The sequence below is a fragment of the Engystomops pustulosus genome, chromosome 11 (genome assembly GCF_040894005.1).
Source record: "Engystomops pustulosus chromosome 11, aEngPut4.maternal, whole genome shotgun sequence".
NCBI lineage: Eukaryota > Metazoa > Chordata > Amphibia > Anura > Leptodactylidae > Engystomops > Engystomops pustulosus.
In genome coordinates, this window is record NC_092421.1 from 29,229,475 (window position 1) to 29,241,484 (window position 12,010).

Below are 12,010 nucleotides of genomic sequence, written 5' to 3' on the forward strand. Positions count from 1 at the left end.
TTCCGTTCTCATTTTTCCTATTTGTATTTTTCTTATTTGCATATGTAGTAGTTTCTGGTAGATCTGGTAGACCTTGGCTTTTTGTGGGGTAGACGGTAGGTGGTGGTTTTACATTTTTATGTTCATATAGATCATCTTAATGTTCCTGTTCTTTCTTTTTTTCTCCCTCTTTATTGTTTTTCTTTAGTTCGAAAAACCTTTTTATGGTTAGTTTTCGGGTGAATTTGTGCAGATCTCGGAATAGATTAAACGGCTTCGTTTGTTATATGAGCAAAAGGCTAGACCTCTTTCCAATAACCTTATTTCATATGGATTTAATTTATATGTAGATGTATTAAATTTTTTTTTACTTTCTCTTTGTCCTATTTTTGATTAAGGTGGATTTCCTTGATTGTCTCTTTCCTCTTTTTACCTCTTCTCATCCTTCGTCTCCTTTTTTTTTTCTTTTTCCTATTGTTTTCTGGGTTATTGGGAAGAACATCACAGATCACTCAGGATTGGTTGTAACCCAGGGGGAGGTAACCAGGAATAGGTTTAAAAGATCAGCAGAACAACCACAGATCAGACAGCAACTGAGGAAGCGTCCAGGAAAGGACTTGAAACGCGTATTGCTCCTATTCAACTTTTATGGTCCATGTAATATGTCAATGATTTTATCGTCATTGATTTTATGACAACATGATCTTTTAAGAAATAAAGTAAGATTATTAGAAAAAATCAAAGAAGTGTGTCCAGCACCGATATCCTTTGGGGAAACCTTGGCGACCATAGAGCTTCCAGACGAACTGATTCTATACAGACTGACCCTTAGATCTTCGAGTTTGGAGAACAACCCCTACGGCTGCGGACCACTCGCTGAAAAAATCTCTACATGTGTTGTGCCAATCTGCACAACCAAACAAGGTGATAGCACATCTAGCCTGTGAATAATGCATACTCTGAATAAATAGTCTGCACATGATGGGGCTCAATTTTTTTCTTCCTTTCTTGCACTATTAGAACAGCAAAATGAAAAAAACTTCTGTTTCTATTAGTGGTAGTCATACTTGCTTATGATCAATTGATGAAGGGATTAATCAGAAACTGTAGGCTACTATGTTATTTTCATGTTCTTTTTACAGAAGTAAAATTATAGCATTAAAAGATTGTATGCAATAATATAAATGTTTGGAATGCTTACACTTGTTGTTCTAAATAAGTCAGCATTTGTTGTACATGTGCTTCAGATACTTCAGCATCTACGGCTGCTAGAAAGTTGTAAAGGAACTTGAATGTATCAAATGGAATCTGATGAGGTCCACTCTTTTCTTCTGACAAGACCTCACATGCAATCTTCAGGCTTCTTGCAATGGTCTGATAAAAAAAAAAAATCATAATTGTACATGCACACTCACTTTTATTGTTGACATGCTTTTCTGGGCCTAAGTTTAGGAGAGACCTTAAATGTTGCATTTTGTAGTCTGGCACAAGGGATCTTTCCCAGACACCAGGATGATGAAGCCATTGTGCTTGGTCATTGATATTTTAGAACTGGATAAAAAGAAACCATAAAGTTTAAATACTAAGCCAAAAATGGTTACAATATGAAAAAAAATCACAATTCCTAACTAGCATCTTAAGCTAGAAGATTACATTGTGCAGTAAACACAAAATGAACAACTTTTTAAAATTCAGATAATCCCTTTGGGACTCTAGCTTTAGAACGCTATAAGATATCCAGGGGATTTTGAGATTGTTTTCTCATGACACATTGTACTTCAAATTAGTTTAAAAATTTGAAGGATATCTTTTGTGTTTAGTTATAAAAAACAGAAATTCTTTATTTTCAAAGCTCTAAATTCTCTACTTTTGAAGCATATCACCCAAATAAATTCATAACTTACAATTCCCAAATGTCTGTTTTATGTTGGCATGATTTTTTAAAATTCCAATTATTTTACTAGAATGTTATGAGGCTCAGAATTTGGGTGCCATTTTTTACAAATTATTTGGAAAATCACCAAAACCCATATTTTGCTCAACTTTGCATTGACTATGAGAGGCCTAAATAAGAGCTAGACTCTTATTTTACCCCATTATGGAAACTACACCCCTCAACAAATAAAAAAACACACTTAGATGCGAATGTTGCCTTAGTATACAGTTACTAGACCAGTCATGTCTGATAAAGATTTGGAGAACCATAATAGTCGGCACCTCCCTCAGCTAGTTAGGTCTCCTCCTGCATTCATACCTTGAGCATCTCCAGCAGCTTCTCCTGGTTGTACACAGTACCGATCTCCTGTCCCAGGGAGCAGTTATGCAGCCGTCTTACCAGGTCTGCCACAGGGAAGGTGAGAACCAAAAAGATGCGGGTGAGCCATAGCAGCGTTGTGCCCGCTTCCAGACCATGGCAGGAGCACAGGGCCTGGGGCATTATCTTGCGCAGCACATTCCCAAGCAGCAGAGAGCATGTAGTTGTCCTGGCAGTGAACTGGCTGGCACTTGGCCACATACCTCCCCTCACATTTGGAGCTGCAGCGTTGCACCACCCGCAGCTCCATGGGATCCAGAGCCAGGGAGAGCAGCGCGATGATGATGCCCTGAAGCCGCACAGGGAGCACCGACTTTTTCTCCTCCAGCGCTCACACGTTTGGAGCTGGACCACTTAGCCTACGTGCAATATAGGGGATAATGGCGCCCCTTAGTGGGACCGCTGCTCTCACCTTATATCTCACCTGTGGGGAGGTATTGGTGGGTCACCAGTCAAACCATACTGTGTAGGGTGACGTGTGTGAATCATGAGCAACTTTTCTCCAAACCCTCACGACCACAATTTTCTCTGATAGGTGGGGGTCACAGTTACACACTGTGCCTGATATAGAGAAACAACCATGTCCTAACCCTATAGATAAACTCTATAGTTATAGGAGGAGCAGAAGGCACACAATGTGACTTGTGCACAGTGTGACTTGTGCACAGTTTCTGCTGACTCGTGATTTTGTCCAGTACCATATAGAAGGGACATTCCGGGACCAGGGGCAGAGAAAGTGCCTGTTTCTCACCCTCTTACCCGGCTTTGAGTGATCGCGGCCCCAAGAGGCAGCTGGCGATGAGGAGGCAGCAAGAGACCTTCAACATGGCCTGGCACTGCAACAAAAGGAGAGGGGGCGGCCTAGGGAGAACAGGGTCCTCCTCCCTTCTCACAATTCTAACTTGTGGCGCTGGCTAGCAGCCCTGTGCCCGCTACCAAACAGCTCCCAGGGCTGGCCTCCAGCCTGTACTATGGAGGCTCATCAGCCAGCCCAGTGCCCACCTGCTATCTTTTTAACTTGCCAATCAAAATAGCTATTCCCTGGTCTGCCATAATGGTAAGGCCACCCTGCTAAGGGGAAACTGCATGAGCACAATGCAAACCTGCTACTGATGTTTCCCTCCTTTGCAGGATTGCAACGTGCGCCGGACCTCTCAGCCTGCGTGCTACAGGGGAGTAATTGCCAAGCATAGTTTTACGCATGGCAATTATTTTGGGCGGTAATGGCGCTTTATCATGCGTCTATGACGCATGGTGAGACGTTAATGTGAACTCTGGCGGTAATGTATGACCGTGGCGCCTAGATAGTTAAATAGTCTTGATCCTGGCTGTTTGTGCAGAGGTTTGGCTGTCATGTTATGCTTAATACAATCTTATGTCTCCCCAACTTCACTGTGCCGGAAGCGGTTAAAGGGTTATCTTTATGAATATTATATTGAACTATGCTTTAATTCAACTAGATTGTTCTCATATACAATATACAATTCTAACAATTTCTAGCTCATTTACTAGATAAAAAGGACTTGTCCTCTTTAAGCTGCGAAAGTAAGCAGCTCCTAGTGCTACAGCAGATGCAGCAGTGTTACACTGCTAGCATACTCTCTTCTATACAGTACTGGCCAAAGTACATAGACAAATATGCCTTCTTTTCAATCCTAAACAGCAATACTCATCTGTTAACGACATTGATGGGCATACACATTAGAATGAGGTAACTAACATTTGTGTAGTGGTTTATTGATTCCCTAATGTATTTATTTTGTGGAACATTCTGAGAATATGTTTTCAAGACAAATGTTGAAATAGTCCAAGCACATCTCCTTTCAGATTATGACTGAATGTTATTGATAGGCTACAATGTTCATCTACAGACTGTGTATAGACTACATTATCATTATCACTACTATGTGTACTACCAGATTGTACTGCTCTTTAAAATGAACCATCTACTATCGTTTCAAAGTAGGTTTTGGTAGAATTGCAAATACTACAGTGTTTAATTAAAAAGACATTGGTATTCTCTAAATTGCCTTCTGTAAATGTCAGTATTTGACTAATATTTCTGGAAGGAATGAGCCTTGAGTTGGCACATATAACTATACTCATAATGTCTTAGGTGTACTATACTCATAATATCTTGAATATAGACACAGGTTGACCTGTCAATGGGACAAAACCAGCTGTTCTTTTGTTGTCTTCAGGACATCATAATAGGATTGTCTATTGCAGGTGAAATATTTATTGGGCAGATGTGTCTATGACTGGTGAGCATTTAGATTAATAAAAGTTCTATGTGCAGTGCAGTGCAATTGGGTGATCCATTGCCTGGTTTCATTTACCAAGTCTCAACTGGGACAAACAAGTCTTAACTGGGAAAATACATCTCAAAAGGAAGTAAAAGAAAGCAGACAGTGTGGTGATAAGTTACCCGCAATGTCTTTTTAGTATTGTTTGTGTAGGAACAAAGCTCATGGAATCAGAGCTTAGCAGAAATTGGTTATATTTTGCTATTTAAATGTTACTCTCTTGACTAAGATTATTTTGGATGAGATGTATATTTTTAAAACACTTTTCTAGAATTTTATAAAAATGAGTATATTTACCACTCCAAGAGCACTACATGCCATGGCTAGGAACTTTAACCACTCAATTTGTTCGGAAAGGCATCCTACAACCATTATGCTGGTGTAGAGGTCCAATGGTAAACCTAATTCATTCCATAGCTCTGTAAGCTCACTTGATGTTATTATCAGTCTTCCACCCACCTAGGAAAAAGAGATGTTACAAACTGTTAGCATCATAAATATATATATATAGCTCCCAATTATTTTGGTCCAAAGGATGCAGTCTTTAAACTCCACCAGACTCACACCAGAGGTATCTCACAACTGCACACAATGGCTTTATTTCCTCAATCCAGATACTAGATGGAATAGGGTGGATCACAAAGGCATATGGGTATTAATATAGCATTTTATTATATACTCACAAATGGGTTTAGGTATTTTGGATCTTATGTGATTTTCCAAGAAAGGCACATTTTAAAGCTTTTCTGTAAGTTTGTGACCTGATCTATGTGTGCACCCTATTCCACCTAGAATCCAGATTGAAGGCAATAAAATTTGGTTTTCAAATGTTTCTGGAGGGATCTCAGAGACTGGACACAGTTGCGGTGTGGACTTGTCCCAGATTTGCTGTATATTGCTAACTTGGTAGAGTGAACTTGATAGAGTGCTGAGATTGACTTGTTTGAACTGCATCCTGTTTTGGACCACAAGAATTAATAGTTGAGCATTGATTGAATACATTTGTATTGTCACTGACTTTGGGAGTTGTTGCTGGAGCTTGCTCCTTTAGTTGGTTACTCCACAGAAGGACAGTTGAAGGGGTAATTGAATATGTATGTATTCAGTATATTTATAAACATATATACATTTATAAACTAGCAGATCATGGATTAAATAACAGTAGGCAATGTCAATCTGCTGCCTCTAAAGCCAGCAGGACCTTGTCATATATCAAAAGTTGTCTGGACTCTATGGATAGGGATGTAATTTAACACTGTAAGAGGCATTGGTTCGGCCTCACCTGGAATATTTCTGGGCACTAGTCTATAAAAAGGGTGCCTTGCAGCTATAGATGGTACAACGAAGAGCACTGAAAATGATAAGGGGTATGGAGGGTCTCCGTAATGAGGAAAGATTAAAACAACTGGATTTATTTAGTCTGGAAAAGAGACGACTAAGAGGGAAATTATTAATTTATATAAATGGTCCTTCCAAAAATTATAGTAGAAGGATGTTCCACGTTACATCTAAAAAGACAAGGGGGCGCTGCCTGAAGGAGGTCAGGCATCTTTACTATGAGAAGTGCAAATCTGTGGAATAGCCTGCCTCAGGTGCTAGACACAGTGGGGACAGCAGAGAACTTTAAAAAGGGTCCAGATGTCTTTTTACATATAAACAATGATGGTTATGTTATAATATAGAGTCATTTTCCTTATTTCCTTTTCTTATACAATTCTTCCCCTTCCTTGGTTGAGTTTGATGTGTTTTTTTTCAATTCTATAGACTATGTAACTATCTACGGTAATAGTTTTCTTTTTGTTAAAAATGTTTTACTATTCACCTCATAACATACATAACTTTAAAAATAACTTCTCTGGTTGAGTATGATTACCAAATTTATACAATTTGTAAACTTTTTCCTACACCAAGAAAAAAAAAATAGTAAAGAAGTAAAACATAAATGTCTTAAGTTTTATTTTTAAATGAGAAAATCTTCATTATGTAGAAAGAAGAAAGACTATAATTCACTGTACATAAGGCATATAATTTGGTGTGTGTATGTGTATACATATAGCTAATCATTGCAGTCTGGGACTAAATTAAAGCATCCAGAGAGCTTCACCAGAGGTCATAGTGGGCAAAGAGGTCGGTCTGTAACTAGAGGTCATCCGTGAGTCGGTGTTCATAAGTAGGGGACCGCCTATATATATATATTTGGTAGCAAAATACAAAGCAGTTTGGTGGTTTATATATAGATTATTTCCGGTGAAGACATTTTTAAAAATTAACACAGTCTGGCCTCAAAGCTGCAGACTATGCAGACAATTGTGATGGCTGCGTTCAATCACTTTCTGTAGTGGAACATTGATACAGTCATTGATTAGCTGCATCAATAATGGGCCCCTTTTACTTAAAGAGAACCCGTCATGCAAAATAACCCCCCTAAACTAAATATATTTTCATAAACTGCCATTAGAGAGCATTGCCTCTATCCCTTCATTGTCCTTCTACATGCCTGTAACCTAAGCAATGAGGTCCTAAAGCTGTATGCAAATGACCTGTGAAATGTCCAATGAAGCATTAGCATATTCAAGCTGTCCACTCTATTCATGAGTGGGAGGCACAGCCACACCCCCAGTGCATGACTGACAGCCTGTATAATGATGTGAGGCTGTATAATGATGTGCTTCCTGGTGCTGGTGGCCACGCCCCCTGCAGCCTGTGTGTGTATAGGAGAGATACAGCAGCTCCAGGCAGCCATGTTACAGCAGAACATGTCAGATTCATGTGTAGCTCATGTCTGTGTCTCTCACCTGTATATTAGGAAGATGCAGCATGTCAGCAGATGCAACACACACACTAGCCATGCTTTACTATACATTACACACACAGACATGAGCAGGGGGAGGAGAGGGGAGGGGGAACAGGGGTGACATCACTGCCTCTGACCATGTGACCAGCCTCATTTACATAATAAAGAATAGATGATTTTACAATGATTAATGTATGAAATAACTAGATAAAGGCTGGGATGGGATCCTTGTGATCTGCTCCAACAGGTAGAGGTGACAGGACAAGTGACACAGACCTGATGACAGGTGTCCATTAACATTATCGGTGAACCAAAAAGGGCAGTTCAGCTACTGGTAAAGAGAAGCAAAGGATTAATGAGAATGATTATTATATTTTTTCAGCTATTCTAAATAGATATGTTCTTAATGCAAATCCCGTTAAGCCCTTAACCCCTTAACGCTCTGCGCCGTAGCTCTACGGCGCAGAGGTATAAGGGATGTATGAAGAGGGCTCACGGGCTGAGTCCTCTTCATACAGAGGTGGGGGTTTTTGCATTTTGCACAAAACCCCCACCGCTAATAACCGCGGTCGGTGCTTGCACCGATCGCGGCTATTAACCCCCTAAACGCCGCCGGCGGGCGCCGCCATCTTTTTTCCGATCGCCACGCCCCCGAACGTAATCGGGGGGCGGCGATCGGTTGCCATGGTAGCCTCGTGTCTTCTTTTGACACAAGGCTATCTGGCAGCTGCATATTCGTTACAATGAGCCAGTGGCTCATTGTAATGAATGTGCTGCAAAAATGCCATATATTGCAATACAGAAGTATTTCAGTATATGGTAGCAGCGATCTGACCATCTAGGGTTAATGTACCCTAGATGGTCTAAAAGATAGTGAAAAAAAAAAGAAAAAAAAAAGTTTAAAAAATAAAAAAAATTAATAAAATATTAAAAGTTCAAATCACCCCCCTTTCCCTAGAACGGATATAAAACATAACAAAAAGTAAAAATCACAGACATATTAGGTATCGCCGCGTCCCAAAATGCCCGATCTATCAAAATATAAAAACTGTTACGGCCGGCGGTGACCTCCGAGGCGGGAAATGGCGCCCAAATGTCCGAAATGCGACTTTTACACCTTTTTAAATAACATAAAAAATGAAATAAAAAATGATCAAAATGTCGCACAGACCTCAAAATGGTAGCAATGAAAACATCGCCTCATTTCGCAAAAAATGACCCCTCACACATCTCCGTGCGCAAAAGTATGAAAAAGTTATTAGCGTCAGAAGATGGCAAAAAAATTTTTTTCTTTTTTGTACACATTTGTTTAATTTTTGAAAATGTATTAAAACACAATAAAACCTATATAAATTTGGTATCACCGCGATCGCATCGAACCAAAGAATAAAGTAGGCGTGTTATTTGGAGCGAAGAGTGAAAGTCGTAAAAACTGAGCCCACAAGAACGTGACAATTTTTCCACATTTGGAATTTTTTTTCAGCTTCGCAGTACACGGCATGTTAAAATAAATAACATTACGGGAAAGTAAAATTTGTTACGCACAAAATAAGCCCTCACACAGGTCTGTACACGGAAAAATGAAAAAGTTATGGATTTTTGAAGTTGGAGAGCGAGAAATGAGGTGAAAAACCCTCCGTCCTTAAGGGGTTAAGGACGCAGTCATTTTATAGCTTAAGGCTCCATTTTTTTCTATTCTGACCTGCGTTTCTTTATATGGTTATAACTTTTGAACACTGTTACTTATTACTTACTAATTTGAAATCACTGCGTTTTGAGGCAGATAGATTTACGACCTAAATAAGTTGCTGAATAACATTTCCCATATGTCTACTTTACATTTTCATAATTTTTGAAATGTCTCGATAATTTATTTTGATGTCACGGGGCCTACAAATCGAATATCGGTTTTCTGTATTTTCAGAATTGACTATTTTGGGGATAAATACTGTTTTGGATAGAATTTTAAATATTTATCATTAAAATCACCCTACATAATCAACACATTTTCAAATCTATACCCCTCAAACCATCAGAAACAGCTTTTAGGAAGATTGTTAACCCCGTGAGATCTTCATAGCATATTATGAAAATAGAGGTGAAATTTAGAATGGTAAAATTTTGTCCTTTATATGTTTATTTAGCCCTAAAATTTACACAAAATTTCCAAAAGATAAAAAGAGAAAACCCATCTTAAAATTTGTTATGCAATTTCTCCTGAGTACAGAGATCCCACACATGTGGCTTTTACTTGTTTTATGGGCGCACAGCAAGGTGCAGAAGAGAAGAAGGGGCCTGCCGCTGCCAGGATTTAAGTTTCCTGCTTGGCCCTTTTTTAAGCTATAAAATTTTTGCTTTTTTTTCGTTATTGGGGCCATGTGATGGCATTTTTTTGCGTGATGAGATGCTTTATCCATCTATGATAACTTCTGACTATGAGGTGCATACATTATACATATACATAAATATGGGAAGCTGCATTAAGTTAGCTTTTCATAAATCTAAACAACATAATTTTTTATAGTTTGGTCTGTCTTAATTTAAATACACAGCAACAAATCTTAAAGACATATGTAAAACAGCAGCCAAATGTGATGATCACGTGACCTGTCCAGGTATTGCATGCAGGACATGTGTTGTGGACATGTGACCAGTGGCCATCTTCTGTCCTGTGCCTCCACACAGGGACTAAATCACAGGACTGATTAACCCCTTAAGGACGCAGGGTTTTTCGGCCGATTTCACAAATGTGGAAAAATTGAAAAAAAACGTCACGTGCGTCACGTTCTTGTGGGCTCAGTTTTTACGACTTTCACTCTTCGCTCCAAATAACATGCCTACTTTATTCTTTAGTTCGGTGCGATCGCGGTGATACCAAATTTATATAGGTTTTATTGTGTTTTAATACATTTTCAAAAATTAAACGAATGTGTACAAAAAAGAAAAAACATTTTTTGCCATCTTCTGACGCTAATAACTTTTTTATACTTTGGCGCACGGAGATGTGTGAGGTGTCATTTTTTGCGAAATGAGGCGAAGTTTTCATTGCTACCATTTTGAGGTCTGTGCGACATTTTGATCATTTTTTATTTCATTTTTTATGTTATGTAAAAAGGTGTAAAAGTCGCATTTCGGACATTTGGGCGCCATTTCCCGCCTCGGAGGTCACCGCCGCCCGTAACCGTTTTTATATTTTGATAGATCGGGCATTTTGGGATGCGGCGATACCTAATATGTTAGTGATTTTTACTGTTTATTATGTTTTATATCCGTTCTAGGGAAAGGGGGGTGATTTGAACTTTTAATATTTTATTACTTTTTTTTATTTTTTAAACTTTTTTTTTTCTTTTTTTTTCACTATTTTTTAGACCATCTAGGGTACATTAACACTAGATGGTCAGATCGCTCCTACCATGTACTGCAATACTACAGTATTGCAATATATGGCATTTTTGCAGGTCATACATTACAATGAGCCACTGGCTCATTGTAACGAACCTGCATAAGCCATGTAGCCTCGTGTCAAAAGAAGACCCGAGGCTACCATGGTAACCGATCGCCGGCCCCCGATGACGTTCAGGGGCGTGGCGATCGGAAAAAAGATGGCGGCGCCCGCGCGCCGCCGTCTTTTAAACGCCGCTGGCGACTTTGCCGGCGGCGTTGAAGGGGTTAATAGCCGCGATCGGTGCAAGCACCGACCGCGGTTATTAGCGGTGGGGGTTTTGTGCAATATGCAAAAACCCCCACCTTTGTATGAAGAGGACTCAGCCCGTGAGCCCTCTTCATACATCCCTTATACCTCTGCGCCGTAGAGCTACGGCGCAGAGCGTTAAGGGGTTAAAGGGCCAGTAGAAATGTAATTCTTCATTACAATTACAAGGGCAGTTTCATAAGTACCCGTGTTTGACGACGGATGGTGTTCCTGATGGAAGTTGGTGTTATCATTGTGTGCTGCCATCTATCAAACGACGGTAAAACAAATTGCAGACTGATTGATTGGTTAGTTTGGATTTGACAGCCATTTGAGTAAGAAGTGTTTTGTGATTTTTGCTGGAAAAAGAGCAGTATCGCACAGTATTGCAATGTTGCACTGCCTTCAGTAAAACCTATACAAGTAAAATGGTTGCATTTTCATTACAACTGGCATGTTGTCATCAAAGGAGGGTTGCAAGTAATGTATGCATATGTTACATAGGAACCAATGCATATGTATTTTTTGCATAGTTTTGTAATAAATACAGGGCCTAAATTTACCAGATCAAACTACTTAAGGTGATAATTGAAGATGTACAGTAGACATAAGAAAACCTTTGACAATCTTTTTCCTTAACAAAGTTTCCTATGGAATAAGGCTGAGACACTATTTACCTTAACAATGTAAAAATAACAATGTTCCACCAACTGCAAAAATAACAGCCTCCCAACACTGAAGTACCTCTTTAACTGGTACAGTACTGGAAAATATATGTACTTTGCTTTGGGTTATTTCCAGAGTAGACAATATCTGGTAGTGGGTGTTGGAATATGGAGTAAAACTAATCCAGGTGGTGGCTTCAGTTAATAGTAGCTACAAGTATTTTCACCCCCTGGTGGTCAGGTAGTGGAAATCTATTTTTT

The 12,010-nt window shown here is 39.3% G+C and overlaps 2 protein-coding genes across 5 annotated transcripts in view; one reads left to right on the top strand and one right to left on the bottom strand.

Moving 5' to 3' along the window:
• The window catches only part of LRRC20 (leucine rich repeat containing 20), a 436,150-nt gene that overhangs the window by 280,165 nt on the left and 143,975 nt on the right, over positions 1–12,010 (top strand). The gene's annotated exons all lie outside the window — the stretch shown is intronic.
• LOC140106228 (ropporin-1-like) overlaps positions 1–12,010 on the bottom strand; it is a 270,178-nt gene that overhangs the window by 11,890 nt on the left and 246,278 nt on the right. For all 3 annotated transcript variants that reach the window (XM_072130513.1, XM_072130511.1, XM_072130512.1), the window contains exons 4-5: positions 4,897–5,058; positions 1,181–1,353 (exon numbers count right to left, since the gene is read on the bottom strand). In XM_072130513.1, coding sequence (XP_071986614.1) covers positions 1,181–1,353; positions 4,897–5,058 — 335 coding nt within the window. The remainder of the gene's footprint in view (positions 1–1,180; positions 1,354–4,896; positions 5,059–12,010) is intronic.